Source organism: Chlamydotis macqueenii, chromosome 1 (genome assembly GCF_036417535.1).
Source record: "Chlamydotis macqueenii isolate bChlMac1 chromosome 1, bChlMac1.mat, whole genome shotgun sequence".
Taxonomy (NCBI): Eukaryota; Metazoa; Chordata; class Aves; order Otidiformes; family Otididae; genus Chlamydotis; species Chlamydotis macqueenii.
The window spans coordinates 113,138,861-113,161,470 of NC_141556.1; the positions used below are offsets into that span (position 1 = coordinate 113,138,861).

Below are 22,610 nucleotides of genomic sequence, written 5' to 3' on the forward strand. Positions count from 1 at the left end.
AACTGTGATTTCTCTGTTTACTACAGCATATTTACTTGAGGCTTCTGTGATGGGGTAAAAGCCCCTGGGACCACTTGAACCCCATGGACTGAGCCGAGGGCCAGCTGGGGGTTGCTCTCTGCTGCCAAACATGGCCCTGGCAGCAGCCTGTGAGGGATGTACAGACCAACTGCAATCCCCCCCTATCCACCCTCAATGCCAAAAGACAAAAGCCTTTCAACTGACAAGTACTCGGGGAAGGGTTTTGGCTGAAGTCCAGTGGCTTTTAGTGTGTCACAACACTGAGCATGTTTGTAGTATGGAGAAGATATGAGTAACAACACTGTCCAAGAATAACTGCAAGGTATCAGTCTTCATAAAGCCCTTTGACCTTCAGGAAAACTGTTATTTTATAATGGACAGAAAATGAGAAGTTGCCCCGTGAGGCAACAGGAACCCCATAATTGCTCTTGTGCCATAGTATGTGACCCACTAAGAATGTGTAAGTGACAAACTGTGACAGTTTATCATCCTCATGGTCTCAAACTCAGCTCTGAGCTCACTTACAGGTTCATTCAAAAGCAAAACTGGCTTGAAAATTCCTGTTCCTCCATTTGCCATTCTCAACTGTTTCTCACTGCTTACCCTCTAGGCAGACAACTGTGGCAGCGCTGTACGAGGTGCTGAGCACAAGATCACTGAAGGGTTACAAATTGCAGGATCAGTTTTGCTGAAAGATTATGTTTTATTCACATTATTTCAGTGACCTGGCTTAAAGTACAGCTTCGTATACTCATTTCTGTGCGCAAGTGAATTGGTATCAGTAACTCTTGGTCAGAGGCAGCAATTGCCTTGGAAGACAACATGGTGTGTAGCTACAGCCTGAGAGCCATATTCTTCATGCCACTGTGGAGCAGCAAAGCGTTTTAAACACTGTGGCAAAATAATTCTGACACCCTCAGCATCGTGGCTAACACATTGTCCATTGTTGCTTAGGGTGACTCAGGAAGCATCCTACAGTGCCATCCAATTTGGTGGATCTTTTTTAGAAATGTATCTTTGATTGCTACTGAGGGCTCTACTCAGTGGCAGTTATCTTGCAAAATCAGTTGGAAAAAAAATGGCATTAATGCTGTACTTTGCAAGTCAAAGATAATATTGTACAAAACGTTCCAGAAAATGGCGAGGTGATATTGACATAAAAAGCTACAGAGAACAAGTAATTTGTATTACTGTTATCTTGTTCTGCCCTCACATTTTCTGGCTTTCCTGGTTGAAGTTTGGCTGACACATTAGCTATGAAATATTTTAACAGTCTAATAGAGATACAGTGTTCTATCACAGCGCTCTAGTCCCATTTCATTATAGCAAGGCAAATAATCTACGGCATATGCTGTCTTTAAACAGCCATCAACAATGGCTTCGTGGAAAAAAAGAATATCTGAATTTTTTTTTTTTGCTTCTTTTCTCAAAACTGTACTTGCTCACAGTTTGCAGTTTCAAAGTAAAAATAAGCAGATAATCTGCCAGCTGAATCAGATTTTTTTCCCCGGACACGAGTTAAAGCAATTAACACGAAGCAGTGAAACAAACTAACAAGATGCCGCAGAAGCAGAAAGGAGACAAGGCCTACTGTGACTAGGGGAGTGGATAGCCTGAAAAGCAATACCTCAGTACATTATAAAAAGCTAGGTGTGGTGATAGCTAAAATTGCAGAAGAAAAAAATTATCCCTTAAATTGTAGATATCAACCTCTCCTCACACTTACACATGGCTGCTGCTAATTCTTCCCACTAAAGAGGAAGGCTTGCAAGCTAATAGATTCAGTGTACTTCAGGCTGGTAGGCTGGGCACAATGAAAAATACATAGCACACTGATAAATTAGTTTGAAAAAAAAAAAGGGTTGTGATACAGAGCACGAAATATGTATTTTGGTGATTAAACTAGTTAATTAAATAGAATCTGGTTTAGCAGTTTTACAAAATAGATTTCCATCAGCTTGTCCTGTTGCCATGCCGAGAACCGCACCAGAACAGTCGCTCCACAGCTATGTGCTCCCATCTTCAGCATTTACTAGAACAAACATATGTGACAATAATGTAGTGTACCTGGAAAAAAAGATGTGTACAGAGATTTAACCCATAGGCTATGGCATCAAGTCTCAAATGGCATCTCTGACCACCTCAAACATAATGTTTCTCTTTCTAAAAATGTGAAAAAAAAAATTCTTCTTATCATAGAATCATAGAATGTTTTGAGTTGGAAGGGACCTTTTAAAGATCATCTAGTCCAACCCCCCTGCAAGGAGCCGGGCCATCTCGAACCAGATCAGAGCCCCATCCAACTTGGCCTTGAATTTTTCCAGGGATGGGGCTTCTACCACTGCTCTGGGCAACCTGTTCCAGTGTTCCACCACCCTCAGTGTAAAAAAATTACTCCTTATATCTAGTCTGAATCTACTTCCTTCTATTTTAAAATTATTATGCCTTGTCCTATCACAACAGGCCCTGCTAAAGAGTTTCTCCCCATCTTTCTTACAGGTCCCCTTTAAGTACTGAACAGCTGTAATAAGGTCTCCCAGAGCATTCTCTTCTCCATACAGAACAGCCCCAACTCTCTCAGTCTGTCTTCATAGGAGAGGTGCTCCAGCCCTCTTTAAATATTAGAAAATATTAAAAGATGTCTTCTTGATCAAAACCTAAACCATGTAAATTCCAGTAACAATCAGGCCTCCACCTCCCCATATAAATAAAGCTATAGGTATGCTTATGAACAGGAGTGCTTTTTCCTGTGTCTTTTACTTTCTCCTTCAGCGGCTCCAGATTCTAAATCTTGCCCCTGCTCCTCTCATCGTAACCAGGCACAGTAATCAGCAGCCTTGCTGGCCCACCTGCTATTATAGGTCAGCTCAGAGACCCTAAGATGTTTAAAGAACACAGGAAGAGAAGGGAAAAGTAGTGCAGAATTATAGTCTTTTATGCTTTCACTGACATTTCATTCTGCAAACAAGAGATGAGCTACTCACAGTTCGTCATACATCCATACTACCTTCTCATCAACAGAATAAAAAAAATGTACTTGCTTACAGGAAACTAGAGTTACGCAGTTGATCTACTTAAATTCAATGAGTAAACTTGAGATGTGTCAGGTTTGTGCCTGAATGGGGTATACTAGGGAAGCATTGCTTTTCACGATTTTTTTTTTTTTTAAGTTTAAATCATGGTGCAAGGATGACAATTCATTAGCTCTCCCATGACTCTCTTCTAGTCTGGGATGTGTAAGCCATGGCAGATGAGTGATTACATAGGAATTGACATTTTGCTCTTTTGAGTGTTAATTAAACAGGCAGTTCTCTTTTTGTAGTGCACAACTTTTCCCCCATCCTGTGCATGTTTTTGAGAAGAAAAATCATAATCATCTTCCTTTCTTACCTATCTGTAATGTGTTCAAGCATTTACATAGTGACACCATTGTAGCCAAATTTAGTAGTTCTAATTTGTTGTACTGTTTTTTGTTGTTGTTGTTATTATTGTACCTCAAACTTATTCTAGAAATCAGCATGCAAGGCACGGAAAAATAAATCTAGCATGATTTGGCTTTGTTCTCCCTGCAAAATAAAACCTATTTTGTGTGGATAAATCACCAAAAGGAATATTTTAAAATACATATTAAATTCTCTGTATTCTTTTTTATCATCCTATAGCTAAGAAAAATTAAACCAAAGTGAAGAGTCAGAGTTTTGGCTTATACTGTTTCACAGAATTTGTGCAAATTAATTTTCAAAACTGTTTTTGCACAGAGCTCTCTAACAGAGTGATGTTACCTTGATAAAGGAGGTCAGCTTGTATTGTTAGAGCAGATCATCACCAGCACTCTCCATTTGCAACTGAAAGCTTCATTAAAAGGAGAAATAATTCCATTGCAATGGAATGTAGATGTATCTAAAATACTGTGTAATGAAATGATGGTAATATTTTGGTACATGAATTATTGAAATCATGAAGAAGTAGCCAAGTCTTGAAATCATGTTGCATTTCCACACAATTCTTAAAGGCTTTTCTACACAAAGAACTTGACTAGAATAGTTATTACAAAATAAGATAGCTATTCTTGACCGGCAGTCTGTGTGCAGATGTTAATTATAGACTATTTTTATTATTCTAAAAAGGAGTCTCTGTGGAAAGCTCTCCAAGAATAACTGTTAAACTGAGTATCTTGATAAATTCTTCCATGTTGGGCTCTATGTGTTAATGAAAATATTTTTACTATGTTTAATTTAAAAAGATTAAAAATATGGATAGCAGTCTTGTACTCTGCTAAAAAAAAATACTTACAGTATTTTAAAGAATTGTTCAGCAAAGTACGTACAGAAACAGTATATAAATTAAACGAACTACATGCATAACAACCACTTTTCCAATAATTCTGTAAATGCATTCAGAATATTCACATTTAATTGCTGATATTTCCTGCGATTGTATAAAGCAAGCAGAGAAACAGTGAACCGTGAAAGAAGAATGTAAAGAAACTGTGAAAGTACTGTGAAACTCTGCTAGAAAGAGTCAGAGAAGGGTTGAGGAGATAACCCTGTACACTGGGTATTTGCTTCACTTGTAAGAGAAACAAACCAGTGAACAGGAAAAAAAAAATACCTTCACTCTGACCTCATGCTTGTATAAACCCTACACATTTAAGTAGATCTACTGTGGTGTGAGAGTTGTGTTAATGAAATACAAATTAAAGCCTAAATGTGAGTCTATATATTTGGGCAATCAGAACTGAATGTTTACTGTGGTGGAAAGGCTACTGTACAAGTCTAAGCTTCATCCCATCGTCTAATGGGATATCCTTTCCTCACGATCAATCTTTTAATTCCCCTCATCAATTCCTTGTCATTACATCAGCTTTAGTAGTCATCCTATAAGGTATCGCTTAATTCATATCTGTACTGCTATTTCTTAACATTCCCCAACCTCTATACCTTTTTCACCAGGCTCCTCTCGTACACTTAACTTTTATTTAACACGGTGTTTCTATCACTGTGTGGCTTTAAACATTACAGCGGTCCTACTGAAATGAATGAAACTTAAAAATACGATGTGCTGGGCCACGCACACAAAAAAGAACTTTTCTGTTGCCTGTGGAGTGGTTTTGATTTTATTAAATGTACGTCACTGTTATACTGGTAATACATGCTGGGCATATATTTTTGCAAAAATATTACTTGTATTCTATATACGTTTTTGCACGTGAAAAATAAGCTAAGAAGATTTTGACATGAAGAGCATCATGGTGTCCTTCTGGTCTCCATTGAAATAGCTGCTAGAGATTTTATTTATAATGACAGAGTCATAGAATAGTTTGGGTGGGAAGGGACCCTCAAGGGTCATCTAGTCCACCCCCCCTGCAAGGAGCAGGGACATCTCCAACCAGATCAGGTTGCTCAGAGCCCCATCCAACCTGGCCTTGAATGTTTCCAGGATTCATCGGGAATCTCCTAGACCGGTACAAACCGTTACATACAAGAGGGCTTCGAAGGTTTGCGGGAAGGCCACCTTCAGCTGGCTCGTTGCTGTGCCCCGCGGCGGGGAGGCGTTGTTCGGTGCAGCCGTCCCGGCGCAAGGAGTCACCGAGACCCGGGCTGAAAGTCTGCGGCTTCCGACAGCGCCCGGTCGTCACGTTCCTTTCTTTTCACCCGCAACGCCGGCATCTTCGTGGTGGGATTTCCCCCCGTTATTCCCACTTCCACCCCGGGGCTGGTTTGCCTTTTCGGGACGCGTGCCAAGGGGGGCGACGGCCTTGCTCGAGAAGTTGGGGCTTTGCGCAACGAAAAGTTCATCCCGCTGCGACAGCCGCCCTTCAGCTTACGCCCATCTCACCGTCCAGTAACCGAACAAACACACAGGAGCTCAACCACCGCGCCGGCCCCAGGACCCGCAAGAGGAGGAAGGGGTGCGAGGATCCGCCGCACCTGCCCCACAGCCGCCCACCCCGCCGCCCCCGGCCACGCCCCGCTCCCCCGGGCCCAGGCCGGGCCGCCCCCCTGGCCGCGCCCCACGCCCCGCCGCCGCCACCGCCGCCGCCGGCGGTTATTAGCCGTTGCCGCCGGCGGGGAGCGGCCGTTGCCAGGAAGATGGCGAGCTCGCGCCTCCGCCTGCTGCTCCTCGGTTACTTGGGGGTCCTGAGCTGTAAGTGGCCGCGTCCCCTTCCCCGCGGAGCAGGTGTGGGGGATATCGCGTACCGTTCCCCTCGGCAGCGCCCCGGCCCCCGAAAGTGGGGGAACACACGGGTCCCCCCCCCAAAGCCTCTGTGTGTTTGTTGAGGGGGGAGGTCTCGGCCCCGGAGCGCCCAGCTCGCCCGGGCCCTTTCCCTGGTCGCCGCCCGGGCCCTGCCCCGCCCCGCCGAGAGCCGCCCTGCCCGTGACGGGCCCGGGGATCCTCCGGGGAGCGGCGGGGTGGGGGGGTGTCCCTTCCGCTCCTTCGCCCCGGAGCGAGAGGGGCCGGGTCCCGGCCCCGTCTCCGACAGCGAAAGGAAAGCGGACGCGCCCTTCGCCGGAGCCGGGGCGGTGCGGGCTGATGGTTTCCATGTGTCTCTGGTTTTGGCACAGATGTAACCTGTTTCAGCCGGGCCTGTTCTGCGGCGATGCAAACTTTAGGATGCGGGCTGCGTAGTTTTGCTGTTTTGGTGGCCTGTGACGGGAGCATGTTTTCCGTTGTCTGCGCCGGGGTGCTGCAGCTCCAGAACAGGCTTATGTATCCAATATTTTTATAGTCCTGTTGTCTACTTCGTTAAAAACAAAATGGGGAAGGGGGATGTTAAACTAAGTTGGCAAAAGCTGCCCCACCCAGAAAGCACATGGAAATCAGAAAAAAAAAAAACAAAACAAAACAGATTGTGGGGCCACATAACTGCAAAGAAGCAGTGAATTAATATACAGTGTTAACAGTGCCGGCCTTGTGATAAGGCTGTCACTCCTAGATCTTGTCTTACCATGCTCCTGCTGCATGTTTCTTGTGTCTTGCTGGTATTGTAGAGAAAGAGGCTCTATGTGGAAATCATGTTTTGAAAAGGATGAGGTACTAGAGTCTTGCAATGAAGTGATCACCTGGGAGGGGTTTTCAGTCTGTTGTGGATGCGGGACATCCATGATGCTGATGCTGGGTATCTTTTTGTTGTTTACCTGTCATTCCTCCTCACCTACCAGAAACTTTGTGTGGAAACTCTTTTTTTGCAGAGGAGGGATGAGTCCTGTCAAGGAGAGACTTGAAATGACCCATGTCTGTTAGATCTTTGGTTTGGTGGCAGTTTTTCTTTTCCTCTCTCTTTGTTTCTACAAGACTTTTATGGAAATTTTGAACTGTCAGATGAGCAGCTAAGGCAGACATTCTCTTTCACATAGTAAATAATAACAAAAATAATTTTTTTTTCCTTCATTTTGTTGTTAATTGCATGCACATATCTGAGCAGACGCGGCTGCTGTGGTTTTTTTGGTGACAAGTTTCAGCGTCTTCAGGCTGCTCAGCTTTCTGGTTAGTTGTGTCTGTTGATGGTACTGGCTTTGACCAGTGAGGAAATTATAGAGGGCGGTTTGGAAGCAGTACTGTGGATCAAAGTCTGGTGCCTACATTGTTGTTAGACTTGCTTTCTTTTTCCTTTTCCTGTCCCAACTCCTGAGAAATGCCAGGTGGGGAGAAAGTTTACCAGAAAAGTGCTGATAAGAAGTCATGGCATGAAGAAAGTGACTGTAGGTGGGTGTGCAAATGCTGATTGTTTGTGTGAGCCGGAGGAAATCCAGGCAATCAGGAGTCTGCTGCTGCTCCTGTGGCCCGAGTACATTCACATTAACAGTAAGACTGTGTAATACTGGCCTCCAAGTCAGACGTATGGGCTGAGTGATCTGTTAGGTGGGATTGTGGTGCAGTGTGCCATGGAGATAGCGGGGAATGGGCAGAAACTAATGAGGGAGAGAAAGTAGTGGTTGATACCTGAAGTGTGTGAACATCGTATCATGGAGTAGGCCTAGAGAACTTGCTTGGTACTTCAGCTGCAGAAGTTAAGAGCTGTGTAAGCTGGTCAAAGGACGTCAGCATAGCCAAGAACAGTGCAGTAGTAGGTGAGGTTTGTATTGCTTTTTAGTGACAACCCACAAAGAAATATTAATGACATGCAGAAATAATGATTTCTCTGAGTTAAAGCTTCTCTTTCACCTTTAATTTAGGAGACAGTATGGGAGTTTAAGGTTTTCAATCGTATTCACTCTCAGCATGAGCTCCTGAGACTGTTACCCGGAAAGTTTTAGAAGGTGGCATGGGGTAAGACTTGTGAACTCTCTTGGCAAGACAGAAAATGTACAGAAATCATAGAATCACAGGATGGTTTGGGTTGGAAGGGACCTTCAAAGGTCATCTAGTCCAACCCCCCTGCAAGGAGCAGGGACATCCCCAACTAGATCAGGTTGCTCGGAGCCTCATCCAGCCCGGCCTTGAATGTTTCCAGGGATGGGGCTTCTACCACCTCTCTGGGCAACCTGTTCCAGTGTTCTACCACCCTCATTGTAAAAATTTTTTTCCTAATATCCAATCTAAATCTACCTCCTTCTATCTTAAAACCATTACCTCTTGTCCTATCACAACAGGCCCTACTGAACAGCCTCTCCCCATCTTTCATGTAGGCCCCCATGAGGTACTGAAAGGCTGCTATAAGGTCTCCCCGGAGCCTCTTCTTCTCCAGGCTGAACAGCCCCAACTCTCTCAGCCTGTCCTCATAGGAGAGGTGCTCCAGCCCTCTGATCATCTTCGTGGCCCTCCTCTGGACCTTCTCCAACTGGTCCATGTCCTTCTTATGTTGAGGGCTCCAGACCTGGATGCAGTACTCCAGGTGGGGTCTCACCAGAAATGATTGTTATTAATCATCAGGGCTGCTCTGGAGGTGATATTACATACTGATGAACTGCTTTCTTGTGAAGCCTTTAGATGTGATTTTTCTTGCCTTAGTGTACATTACAAATCAAATTTAAGCTGGTGATGCTGGAAGCAAATCCAGTACAATGTGTCTGTGTGAGGACAATGCAGAGCCAGTAAATAGTAGTCTTACATAAACACTTGATGGAGCTCACTGAGGTAGTTTGAGCAATAAATAAGGTGAAGGGTTTTTTTTGTCTGTCTATTTTCAGCTTTAAAACAAACACTCCTTAGTGCTCAGGAATCTTTTGGCCAGATACAGAGGTTCTAGACAAGAAAAGCCTTTTGTGTCTTCCCCCTGCCCACCAACAAAAATCACAAAGCATGACTGCGTTGGCTGTAGAAATTGACAGTGGAAGTCAACCAAGCTTTCCTGATTATACGTGATGTACAACTGATGTACTCAAAATTGAGAATATTGTCAAACTCCAGTCTTCTGTTGAACCTTCTTTGTTTGTTGGATTAATTTGGTAGGGACTTACTCTGATTTCTAAATTTGAGTCCATGTTCAGGTTAGATGGGATTTCTTAAATTTGTAAGACTACATACTTCCCTAGTAATACCTGTACAACATAACACTATAAACCAGACTATGTATTTTTTGGAGAGGGAGTGGGGGAAGAGACATCAAGGGAAGGTTCCTTCTCCTGCTGTTTTAGCTGAGAAGCAGTATTTCTTTGCTGTAGACTGCTAGTGGTCTACAAACCTGCACAGACTCTTAGACTCCCTAACATAGGCTGTGAGATGACAGCAAGCTTCTTAAATATAAACAAACAATTGAAAATGAACTACAGAAAAGCCATGCTTGCTTCTAATGTTCAGCCTAATGCTTTTCGTATGTGGTTGTGGTGACACTGCTCAAGATATCTGAATGCTTCTAAAATGGATAAAAATTGAGGACTTGGTTGGAAGACCTTCCTGCCCTTAAAAAGGGAGACGTGCTTTTATCTCTAGCTTATATTAGAGCCTTTCCAGTTTCACCCTCTTGGTTAAGCCCTCAGGGCTCAGAAGAAACTCTGGCTGTGAGTTATTGGCATGTCTCTTGGAAATCGTGGCCTTTGCTGTATTTGAGCAAGTTGCTCTATTAAGCATGCCTTAAACCTGGGCATGCTATTTGGAAGGGCCTCTCTGTTTCTGAGAGGCCTCAGACAGAAGCAGTGCTGTTCTGTGGCAAGGGCTTTGTCTCTCTCCTCTTTCCCTCTCTGCAGCAGAGAGGAAGCAGAGAAAACTAGTCCCTGGCTGGCCCTGCAGTATCCTTAGTTCAGGCTACTGGCCCCACAGCCTGCTACTGGATGTGCAGAAGAAAAAAATGAAGGTGACTGTCTTCCCTCACTGTGTACAGGAGAGAGAAAACATACCTGGAAATATCATGTCAAGACAATGGCTATTCCTCTTGTTTCCTTCTGTTTAAGCTGGATGTATGCAAGTGAAGGACTTGCTTTTGGTGTCACTTGGCCTCTGAGGTCCTGTTTTCTCAGCTTTAACACTGCAACAGTTCTTTGTTCATCTCATAGGACATGTGTTTCTGGTAATTGTGAATACTGTAGGGCATCTGGCATTAATAATGAGAGTTAAAGCTACTACTGTGATTAGCAGATCTAATTGTGCCTGGATGAGGTCTTCTCATTGGCTATTTAACTGAATTACACAAAGATATTTTTGCAATTGTTTCCTGTATTATACCTATATTTCCTACTGCAGACTGTTTTGGCAGCAACACGGTAGCTGCCAGGTTCTGCTGCAGAAACTGTCTGATGACATCACAAATTATTAGGTAAGAACTTGCCAGTAGCTGAACTTTGACTTCAACTTTTTGTTTTAGCTGACTGACTTTACAAAACATGTGGGATCATCTTTTGTGACCTAGAGCTGCCAAACTTGTCTGTGTCCACAGACTAACCCCAAATATTATTTGGGATATGTGCAGACCTATTTTTAAAGAAGTGAGCTAAAATTGTTAGAGAAAGCTTTTACTCTTCCTCAAAGGCTGCCCCAAGTGCTTCAGCTTCTTCTCAAATGCTGGTGGTCATGAGACAGAAGCCCTCTTAAGTATGGTAGAATCTTCTTGTACAACTGATACTAAAAAAAAAAACCCACCCCAGTTTTCTCATAATTTCATATAAGTGAATAGCAGTGATATTTCTTCACTGAAGAGGGACAGTGATGTGCATGTAAGTCTTCTGCAGTAGCAGTAAGCGAGCTTCCCTTCCTTTCCTTGTTCAGGGAGGGGGGTGTAGGTTTGGGTTGCCAGTGCTTTTGGAGGGGCAGGAGCAACTATTAATTTAGTTCTTATATTGGAATTTTAAAGTTTCCATATGGTATGATCTACTTAGAATCCATCAACACCCAAAACATCATCTTTCTGTTGGAGCGCTTCTGAAGACTGTCTATCATCATTTCCCTGCAGCCAGGAATCCCTTTTGGGGATACTTTTCTCAAAGTAAAGCTTAGTGTTGTACTTTCTCTTAGCAATGCTAGAGGTGACTCCAGTGTAAATGCTTACGTAAAGGAAGATTACTAAGAAGTGTTCACACAGCCAGAAATGTCCACATCGCCAATGTATTTATCTAGTGTATCAAAACAATTGAAGCACAAGGCAGACATTTGTACCTGTCACTGCAGACTACTTGCCAGGGCCGTATAGAATGGCTAAATTAAGGTTCCCTTGAAGTTATACAGTGATACCAAACAACAACCAAAAAAAATTGCTTGAAATAGTGTCCCTGTGGATGTATACAATGAACTATCTTATTGTTGTTTTTTCTTCATTCGCTGGTTGGGTTTTTTCCTCCACCATGGTAACTTTGTGGCACTATTGCATGTATGTGGGAAAATAGATGGTGTACAAGATCTTACTTTCTAGTTCAGTGGTTAACTTACAATGAGGTGAACACTTCAATGGAAATTGAGGGAAATGTTACGTGGAAGCTGAAAGGCAATTCATTCCCCAGTACTTATTTCTATTCTGGTTAGTTCACCTTCTCCCCCTTCCCCACAATTTTGTAAAGCTGGCTTTGTTACAGTTTTACTTTCTGGCATGCCTCTTCCCATCTCGAGTACTTTTCAAAGAACTATCAATTTTAAAAAAACACTTCTGCAGAAAAGCCTGTCGTGTCTTCCTCAAAGCGTTGTACATTATTGTACTGTAGTTCCACCACAGGAAACTTAAAGCAAATATTATCGTGTCTTGTAATCAAGACAAATAATTTGCTTCCTTCATCTAAACACTGAGGGTTTGGGTTTTTTTTTGGTTTTTTTTTTTGTTTGTTTGTTTTTAGGGAAATAGGTATGTATTTCAAAGAATGAGACAGCAAATAAGGATGGATGAGCATTTGGATAATTGCCAGTGCTTTTTCTCACCTGTGTTTCCAAAGCCACTTTTTTTTTTTTTTCTGGAGGTCTCCAGTGAGTTATGTCACCTCTATGCTCACAGCATATCATTGAGCATTCAAGTGCTTATATAAAATTTCTTAAACCAGGCAGGTGGTGAGCTTGGCAGATGAACATCTGGTCCTGTTTGCTTCTCGGTTTCTGGGAGGTGAAGGAGCTTTTGGAGAAGGAAGAAGGGGAAAATAGCCATTTCTGAACAACAGCAAGTACCACAGCAGCAGTAATTGTTGAACCACTAGTAAGGCTGTAGCCCCTCCTGGTTAGCAGGAATTAAAGCACGCATCTAGCTTCTCTCAAAGATTATTTGGAGAGGAAAACATAATAGAAAAATCTAATAATAAGCCTTTTTGAATGTTTGCTTTTTACAAGTTCAAAGCTTAGCAGTTTTCAGTAAGAGATGGAAAGATCAAACTTGCACTGAAATAGCTACAACTTGATCCTGGTTGTTCAAGAAAGTAAGAAATGGTCAGACTTGAGCTGGAAAGAACAGACCCTGTGAAGTTTCAATAGATATATTTACATAGCTTTCATATGGATTAACTTCTTGAGGGCTGAACATACACTCAAGCCCTTCCAAACCACTGCATCAGACTCAAAGGGAAACAAAACATGTTATCGTCTGGATGGAAAGTGACGTATTATAGGGTTGGTTTCGTAGCAGATAACGTTAACAATAGGGGCTATATCTGCTGTTCACAAACAGTGATGGAACGTGCATTCTTGGAAGTAACTTCTGCTCAAATTAATATAATAAAGAAACCAAAATGGTGCATATTTCATTGCTTGAGACTTAGAAGATTATAACTAATCAGTGGTTTATACTGCACACAAACAACTACAGCTTGTTTCAGATGTTTGCAACTCCAAACTGTAGGAATTAAATAGAGAAGGATTATCTGTAAAATCAAAGTAGTACAATATCAAAGGAAGACATGACTAGTATCTGCTTAACACTGTTCAGAAACAAAAATATGTGACAAATGTTGCTGGATTGAGTTCTTTTTGTTGTGTATTGTTGGCTTGTAGGTTTTTTTTTGTGTGTGTCTCTGTCTATCTCTGCTGCTTTTCTTGAAAGAAAAAACATGTATCACAGGGTTGTCCTTGGAAATTTGGGAAGGTATGTGCCTTTTTTTTTTCTTTTTAATTTTTTTTTATTTCTCCTCTAACATACACATAAAGTCCAATTAAAAGATCGTTAATAACAATCCTTAGTTGTTGGAAGTGTTTGTGCAGAAAAGGTCTTTATCGTCTGAGAATACTTAGTACCTTTTCATTTAAATGTCAGTAAGTATTTTTATGTGAAAGGTAAATGTTTTATTTTTAGTCAGGATTTAGTATTCTTTGTATCTTGTATTGAATGCCACTGTTGCCTTCTGGCATAATGGTCCTCCCTGGTGTAATGTGATTCACTGGTACACAAGAAAGGAAAATCAATATTTCAGTATTGGAATAGAGCAATACAGCATCTGAAAATGTAAAAGAGGGAGGGTTGGGACAGCCAGGTAGTAGTAAGGGCTCATAATTTTTTTTTTTAAGATTATGCTGTTGTATTATTGGAGTGACTAGTAAAGCAAACAAAGTCAGACACTCGAGATTAACAGGCAACATCCAAGTTGATGTCTGGGAGAGGAAGGAGAGAGAAGTGAACAGATGCATCCATAGTGGAAGTATGCTTAGACATCAAGAAGCAACCCTTTGGGCTGTGTTAGCATGTGATTTTGCTACTTGCCATACAGTCTAAGAGGCCTTCATGTAATTCCATTTGCAAGTCAATTGCTTTACTTTTTTTTCTGTTTCTAAAGATGACCTACATCCTGGAGATCAACTAGTGCTGTTTGAATCAAGTGATACAGAAGTCTTCTGAAATGTATGAGACATAAAAAGTAAATGTGATTCTTCCTTTTCTGCATGTTCAGTTTAAATGTTATTGAAATGATGGCTATGGGGTACTTCCAGAAGTTAATGAACTTACAGCACTCATCTTCAGAGCCCTTCAATAAATAGCGTTCTAGGGGATAAACAGCTTCCCCAGATGACTTTTATCAACAGGGAATCAGCACCATATGTAGAGAGACTTACTAAAAAATTGTTTTCAACTCTACTTTTTGCCTGTCACTGCATACTCTTACCTATTTCTTATTTCATTCATGCTCCAGTTGTATCTCTAGCTGAGTCCTCAAGACTATAACAATCAACACACAGTTGCTGTTGGCTTTCCAGCTGTGTTCAAATTCTTAGCTCCCTTTTTTTAAGGTGGAGAAGGGATAGAAAACAGTGCGACAAAGGTTTTGCCCTGTTGTCAGAGTGCCATGGCTTTCTAACATAAATAGCTGTTAGGAGACTGCACTGATTTCTGTGAGAGAACAATGAAGTGACGTTTCTTTATAAGCATTTAAACTTATTTAAAGTTTATTCGAAGCTTTTAAAAGCTATGTAAACAGAGAAAGAGGAGGCAGGGTGGCAAGTTCTTTCAGGTGTAGAACACTTTTCTTTAGTTAAAGCAAACTTAATGTCTTCTGCGGAACATCAAAGCTGTGCAGAACTTTTTTCTTACATTTTTAAGCTAGTATTCAGTTCAACAAAAAGTCACAGAAAACTTATATTTTCTTGTTAAAATGTCATAAAAACAGTAGTTATAAGTGGCATATATGCCTATCTGGGAGTCACGGTTTTGTGAAATGTGTTGATCTGTTGACTCTAACAAGAGTTAGATATGTAACACATGGCTTTTGATAATATTATGTCTTATGTGCACTGTAGAGTATTCCACATATAGCCATTTTAACCACCAAACTTTTAAGCACTAAATTACACTTAAGAAGGTAGTGACCCAGGGAGCTGAATCCTTAATCAGATATGGTTTATTCTAAAAACAAACAAACAAAAAAACCCCAAAAACCTCACCCCACAAAAACTAATGGCTTAAAAAAGAAATTTAAAATTCCTAGTTGTACATGTTACTGGTACTATTTCTGCCTCTGAACTGTGACTACATTGACTATTTAATTCTGACAAGATTAATTGTCTTCCATTCAAATAATGCCTCCTGGATTATTTTTATATTATAGTTTTTACAGAACTACTGGCATCTTTTTGTTTCATTCTTGCTAGAGTGAAACAGCTGGTACTTTCTTAGTTTAAGTACCTGCAGAGAAGATAATCAAATCATGTTATATGAAGCAGCCACCCAGGGAATTGTGAATGTTTGCTCACATACTGAGCTTTCCCTTCTTCTGACGCAAAGCAGCAAAGTGTTTCATTAGTGAGCCTTATCCAAATATTCTCTAGGATGTGGCTTCTAACACATATCTTCTGTTGAAAAGCTGTGATGATCACCCAGTTAAAATTTATGCTTGATTTTAAAATAAATAAACAAAGCACAACATTACTGTATGTTTATTCCTGTTTCCTGTGTAACTTTCCAGTGTTGTTCTCATATTTTCTAATCTCAATACCCATATGTTGTTTCGCTTGTGTAGCTTTTAATGTGATGAAGACTGTAGTGCTGTGCAGTCCTTTATTTTGTTGTTGGTTTTTTTGTTGTTGTTTTGTTTTGTTTTTACCCCTTTCATCCCCTTTAAGGAAAACTTGGCATCTGCTTTACTATGACCATGACCTATTGTTCCCACCTCTACCTTCCGGAGGATTTCTTCTAATCACCCTTCTACTTCAAGTGTGCAAAACTTTTGCTGTTTTTTCCAGCTCCTCTCGATACATATCAGCCTTAATTGAACTGAAGGAGTGACGTCAGTCTTGTTCAAATATGTCAGAAGGTGCTTCTATAAAATTTGGTATTAAAGAACTAAATTATCTATAAAAGGCCTGTAGAATTAAAGCTAAAGATATGTATTTGTACTGTAAACTACAATGCTGATTGAAAGTAATAGCCATCAAACATGACTTAGCTGTTTCTGGCAGGAAGAGACTATTGAGCAAACTTTGCAGTGTAAGAGCTAATTTGGCAATTGCATTTGGATTATTAGGAATGGTTCACCAAATTATTTTGGCCAGGAGAGAAGTGGTCATCATGTTCCCAGCTCATATTAGCAAAGCATCTGGTCCCTAGTCTGTAGGAAAAAACTTTAAAAGTTAAGTTCAATGCTGTTCATCACTAATAGGATGCAGTCCTAAAACTCATGGTTTGAGTGACATTTGCTCAAGTGAAAACACCCCCACCACGCCCAGATATTGGAAACATCTCCTCAGAAATCCCAAATTCACAAAGCATTATACAAGGCTCTTGCTGAGTATTTGTATTTAAAAAGCATCCTACTGTTTTTGGAAAGACTCTGACTGTTTGGGGTTTTTTTTTTTTTTATGGACAAGCTAGCTAGAATGAAGTCATGGCTTGTCCCAAAGTCAGCAAAAATTGAATGGGAGAAAGCCTGTGTGAAGCCCTCTTTAGAAACTCACCACAAGGAGTAATTCTTGCATCTGTTGCGTATTAGTATAGAAGTATATTCTAGGTCAATATTTGTTTTAGAAAGAACTTTTTAAAAATTAATGAATTTCAGATATATCATCCTTTTCAGTGGGGGACATAAAGCCAAGTCAGCATTGTCACCTTGATTATTACACTAATGTCTCACTTTCCTAAAAGTGAGACATTTGGGCGTAGTTCATAAAATTATCTATCCTGCCTGCTACTTAGTATCTGTGTGCAATGCACAATTCTGGTTGGGTAGCTAGTCCCATACCTTTAAAATCCAGAACTTAATACGTACTCATACATACTCATCCACTGCAGTGAAAGCATTTTGCAGAAATGCTTAGATTAACCAAAAAGAAGTTGAAAAGAAGTACTGGGGCAAAACTGCTATAAGCTTGAGAAGGGACTGAGGATACACAGGAAATTTGGTTCCAGCTTAAATGAATAAGACTACCTACGGGAAGAGATGTTCCTTCACTATTACAATGTATTTACTTACAATGATTTAAAATTGTAGCATCTTTATGTTCTTCTAGCATCTGGAAACATGATCCTACAGTGAGGGAGCTTGAATGACTTCACTGGTTCTGAATGAGCAGAGACTCCAGTTTCATATGGTGTTTACTGGAATTGTAACTAATACTGGTGGCACAGTTGGAAAATAAACTAAATTTGTCTTCAGGCTTTCTTAGACAAGTAATGTGTGTATTTGTAGGTATATAAATGATGCGACTTCTTGAAAGTGTTTATCCTTTCCAAATTGCTTGGCAATTCCAGCAAAAGTCACTTAAATGTTGTAGGAGATTTTGGAGATCTTTATTTCAAATTGTGGGCCAGAGTGGTTGTGTGGCTTTTAGGGGATGGTTGTTTGTTTCTTCTAGTTTCTCAGCTCCCTTGTATTTCAGGACTGATTTTTACGGTTGATGTAAATCAGTCTAGTACTATTCAGAGGAACATGCCCATTTGCACTGGGTACCTAGCTTTGTTTGGTAAATTTAATAATCATTCTACAATTTCTCTAGGAATTTTTGTTTTGCTGAATTGCTACACTCAGTAATGCACCTGGAAATCTGTTTCTTCAGATCACTGCTGTAGTGTGTGATATGAGGTGGGCAGGACAGCAGCAGAAAGGGGCTTCTACTCCCATAACCTATTCTCACAGTCTTTTGAAACATGATGGTACTAAGACACAAGTCGTCAGCATCCTGATGCATCTTAAAATAAGCAACAGCTGAAGCAGCTATAGGCTTGCACTGCATTTACAAGCTGTTTCTGAGCTGCTGATGAGTTGCTGTGGAAACCAGTGTTGAGCAGGACTGGGAGAGGGCTAGAAAACAGGCTTTTATGTGAGAGCCTGCCTAGTTTAAAACCCCATCCCCCATTTTCAGAAGCTCCCTCTGAATTGCTATAGAGAAAAGAAGAGTAGTGGAGTTTTGAGTCTGGTAAAAGTGCAAGCTATGAATATTTGTTTAGCTAATAGCATGTGCTTTCTGGATTATCTCTTTGTTGGAATAAACTCCATGCTACATTGAACCTTTGCAAACTGTAAATTCAAACTGTTCCTCTTTTCTGTGTGAGTAGAAAAAGAGGGGGGAAAAAACTTTGAAGATAATTGAATTTTACATTTTTATTATTAATTATATAAAATTGGGTTTGTTTTTTTTTCCCCACAATTTCCCACACCATTTTATGCAGTAATCCGTCAGTGTTGGGACTGCTGAAAGCACTTAGGAGGCTCTTCAGTTTATCTGGAATGGTTGTGTTTTGGTGTTCAGTTTCTTCAGAAAGGCTGACCTAAATAATCTCTTCCTTTCTTGTCCTGTGCCACTTGCTTTTTATTCCCTACTTTCTCCTCTATAAGCACTTCCAGTTTTGTGTTTCCAGGGACAATTGTCCTTGGGGCTCTGCTCTGAAATGAATCATTAACATGACCCTAAACTATTAGGACTACGACTAATAACTTCAGATAATTGGCTCTGAAAACTTCATTGTCTTATTGCTTTTACTTTCAAGGGTTTACTGCTTAACTTTAAAGTTAAGAATAAAGGCACCATCAGCTGGTGTGCTAGCCTTCCGGATTGCACTAAAAAGTATACACAAAGCCAAGGATTAACTCATTCTTAGGTTGTCACTTTGCTAGTCTGCTGTGTAGTTCAGGCATTTAACACAAGAACTTCTTTCTTCTGTGAGACTGAGAGCTCCTCAGGTCATCCAATATCATCTTTTAAAACAGGTAGAAATCCTGCTCTTGGTCATTTTCTGGCAAAACTTCGCTTCCTCTGTTTAAATAACTTCTGGCTGGATGAAAATGCAGTTCTGCATTCTGTTTCTCATGTGATTTCCATTACGAAGGCAGAGTTACTGAAGCTGATTAAAACCTACTTTCTGTAACAGATGAGTGTGAAGGGTTGTTTTTATTTAGATGTAGCGTACAAGTTAAAGAACACTTTATTGTATTAGGCTCTAGACTTCTGGATATGTAAATAAATAGTAAATAGAAAAACTATTTGAACTTGGGCAGCTTGGCCATTTAAACTCTAACTTTTTAGCCTAAGTTTTGGAATGTGGTGTTTTTTTTTTTTTTTTTTTGTTTCGGTGTTTGGTTTTTTTTTTTACTGTTGAAACAACCTACTCCTTGTCAGGTATTTCTGTTTAAAGGAACCTTGCTTTGTTGTAATAGAGGTCCTGCAGGCAGGATACCTTAAAACTTTACTCTTTTGTCTCACTTGAGTATCTGTATATAACTTTTTTTTTAAATTTGACTTCTTTTGCTCTTAATTTAATATCATTTAATTTTAAAAAGTGACGAGAGGATCTGCTGACTCCCCAGCAAGACATTTAATGTGTGTGTTATATATTTAACTGACCTACTGTCTGGATGTTTGCCAGTTTTATCAGCTTCAAATGTATAGTTCTGCTCAGGAGAGCAAACCGAGTGGAGGATTACTCCATTGTGCATTGCTCTGAGCCTGGGCTGGAAGGGAGGAAAATGCCTTTAAGTTTTGAGGAAATTTTTTTGGTTTCTCTGGGGGTGGGGGGAAGGTCAATTTTCTGTGTGTTAGATACTCAACTGTAGAGATTTTCATTTTGTAGTAGCTGCTTTTCCAAAAAGAAGCCAAACCAAATATTGGATTTAGCTATTTTCTTCCCTGAGCCCCTGCCACTGCTGCTTTTCTCTTGCTCCAAAAACCTAGTCCATTTCTCCCTGAATAAGAAATTTGTCAGGAGTTAGGAGAGGGCTTGTATTAAACAAGAGGAGGGAAAGCTAGGAGGTATCTGTGTGCACAAATTGTGATTCATTACAAGGCTTTTCATGAGGTTAATAAATCTCCTTATGAAAAAGGCATAGCCTACAACATAGACATCAAGCTGTGTTTCTCTACCAATGAGCTTTTATTCCTTGCATCCTCCTATTCTTTGAACCTTGAGAATATCTAAAAGCCTGCTGCTTCTGCTGTGTCTCTGTGTATTGGGTTTGTGTGGCAAGGGGGCTATGGGAGTGGCTTCTGTGAGAAGCTGCTAGAAGCTTCCCCTGTGAACAATAGAGTCAATTCCAGCTAGCTCCCAGATCGACCTGCTGCTGGCCAAGGCTGAGCCCATCAGTGATGGTGGTAGAACCTCTGGAATAATGTATTTAAGAAGGGGAAACAACAGCTGGGGAAAGCAGCAGCCAAGAGAGGAGTAAGAATATGTGAGTGAAACAAGCCTGCAGATGCCAAGGTCAGTGAAGAAGAAGGGGGAGGAGGTGCTCTAGGCGTTGGAGCAGAGATTCCCCTGCAGCTTTTGATGCAGCCCATGATGAGGCAGGCTGTCCCCCTGCAGCCCATGGAGGCCCACGGAGGAGCAGAGATCCAGTTGCAGCCTGTGGAGAACCCCATGCTGAGGCAGGTAGATGCCTGAAGGAGGCTGTGGCCCTGTGGGAAGCCCATGCTGGAGCAGGCTCCTGGCAGGACCTGTGGCCCCATGGAGCGAGGAGCCCATGTTGGAGCAGTCCATTCCTGAAGGACTGCACTCTGTGGAAGGCACCCACGCTGGAGTAGTTCCTGAAGGACTGCAGCCCATGGGAAGGGCTCATGTTGGAGAAGTTCATGGCGAACTGTCTCCTGCAGGAGGGACCCCATACTGAAGCAGTAGAGTGTGAGGAGTCTTGCACCTGAGGAGGAAGAGCAGAGACAAGGTGCAATGAACTGACCACAACCACCATTCCCTATCCCCCTGTGCTGCCTGAGGGGAAGAGATAAACAATTCGGGAGTAAACTTGAGCCTGGGAAGAGAGGAGAGGGAGGTGGAAGGAGTTTTAAGATTTGGTTTTGTTTCTCATTATCGTTTGCTCATTTGGATGTTAATAAAATTAAGTTAATTTCCCTAAATTGAGTCTGTTTTGCCCTTGGTGGTAATTGCTGAATGATCTCTCCCTATCTCGGCCCACCAGCTTTTTTGTTCTATTTGCTCTCCCCCATTTCCCCAGGGAGAGTGACCAAGTGGCTGTGTGGTATTTAGCTGCTGACAGGGGCTAAACCACAGCACTCTGTCATTCCTAAGAGTCAGGACCAAGATACTACTTAAGGAGTGAAAATAATTTGCCATAATTTTTTTTCTTGCTGCTTGTAATACTACCTGCAAAAATACAGTAGAACAACTTCTTTGTAGTGCCACAAAGCCAGCACTGCATCTGCTTATTTCAAGGAAGATTTTCTTATAGTTGTGAGGACTAAAAACTTAACTTTTTTTTTTTCTTAAAAGCACTTTCTTCAAGCTGCTGTAAAGACTCTTCTCATTTGCCACTGATATAGGGGTAGCACATGTCTACATAGTGTAGGATCCCTATGTTTTCTTCTTTGATTAAAAACATCTGTAATGTCTATGTCCTAATTAGCCAGTAAGTGAAAATCTTGCAACGTATTTCACAGCATGTTAAGCTGCTCTCAAGAGCTGTATGTGTTACTAGCAGGTCTCAGAGATGCATCAGCTCTAGGGTCTGAACAACTAAAACTTGCTGCGTTTAAGTCTAGTAGTTTAAGTCCAGTAGTTTCCAAAACACAATAGAAGCGCTGCTAACAGCTGCCACCTAAGTGAAGGGGTGGCTGAGAAGCTCTTTAAGTTCCTTTTGTATTTTAGATCTCTTTAGCTGGTCAGCCAGAAAATGTGCCTTCTCTCTCAGGTTAGTATCCTTTATGCAGTCACACCGTACCTATTAAAATACAAACTTGCTCTCCACAGCTGGGCTTAGAGGGGCTTATTATTCCCACCCTGCGGACCACCCTCTGCCTTCAAACTACTATGTTATTTGTTTTCTGTGGCTGAAGATATGCAGGATTGGGTTTTTGTGAATCGGATGAACTCTGCCCAAAGTAAATCCTGTTCTATTATTATTTTTTTAAGATTCAAGGAACTTTGTTACTCAAGATAACTGAAAGACTGAAGTTGAACTTCTTTATCCTTTTTTTTTTTTTCCTCATTATGTGGGATAATTTCTTCTAGCCCTTGTCCAAAATCTGAAGTCTTAGTACCATGTTTGTTATGTTTACTTAATGACGCTAAGTTTACTCCAGTTATTTAGGCTGTGTTTTGATGCCTAAATCGTCAGGTTTGGAGTTTGGTTAAGGACTCTGGCCAACAAAGACTCCTGCAGAGGCTATGAATACTCCCGTGTTTGCTGGAGGTTAGCATTCACCAAGCAAAACTGATGGAAGATGAAGGCTGCTTAAACACTGACCACTGACAGCAGCATGGCTGGCAAGAGTGGTGGGTCTGAGCCCTGGCTGCCCGTTGTTAACTGTCAGAGTTAACGTAGTCTAGCCTGCCAACTACCGAGGGTTGGTAGCCTCTCGGTTGTAGCAACTGCATCTTA

At 41.2% G+C, this 22,610-nt stretch overlaps 1 protein-coding gene across 1 annotated transcript in view; it reads left to right on the forward strand.

Moving 5' to 3' along the window:
- Nucleotides 1-5,128: 5,128 nt before the first annotated feature.
- Nucleotides 5,129-22,610, forward strand: part of JAM2 (junctional adhesion molecule 2) — a 37,953-nt gene continuing 20,471 nt past the window's right edge. Inside the window, exon 1 of the mRNA XM_086764130.1 lies at nt 5,129-6,168. Coding sequence (XP_086620256.1) covers nt 5,451-6,168 — 718 coding nt within the window. The 5' untranslated portion in view covers nt 5,129-5,450. The remainder of the gene's footprint in view (nt 6,169-22,610) is intronic.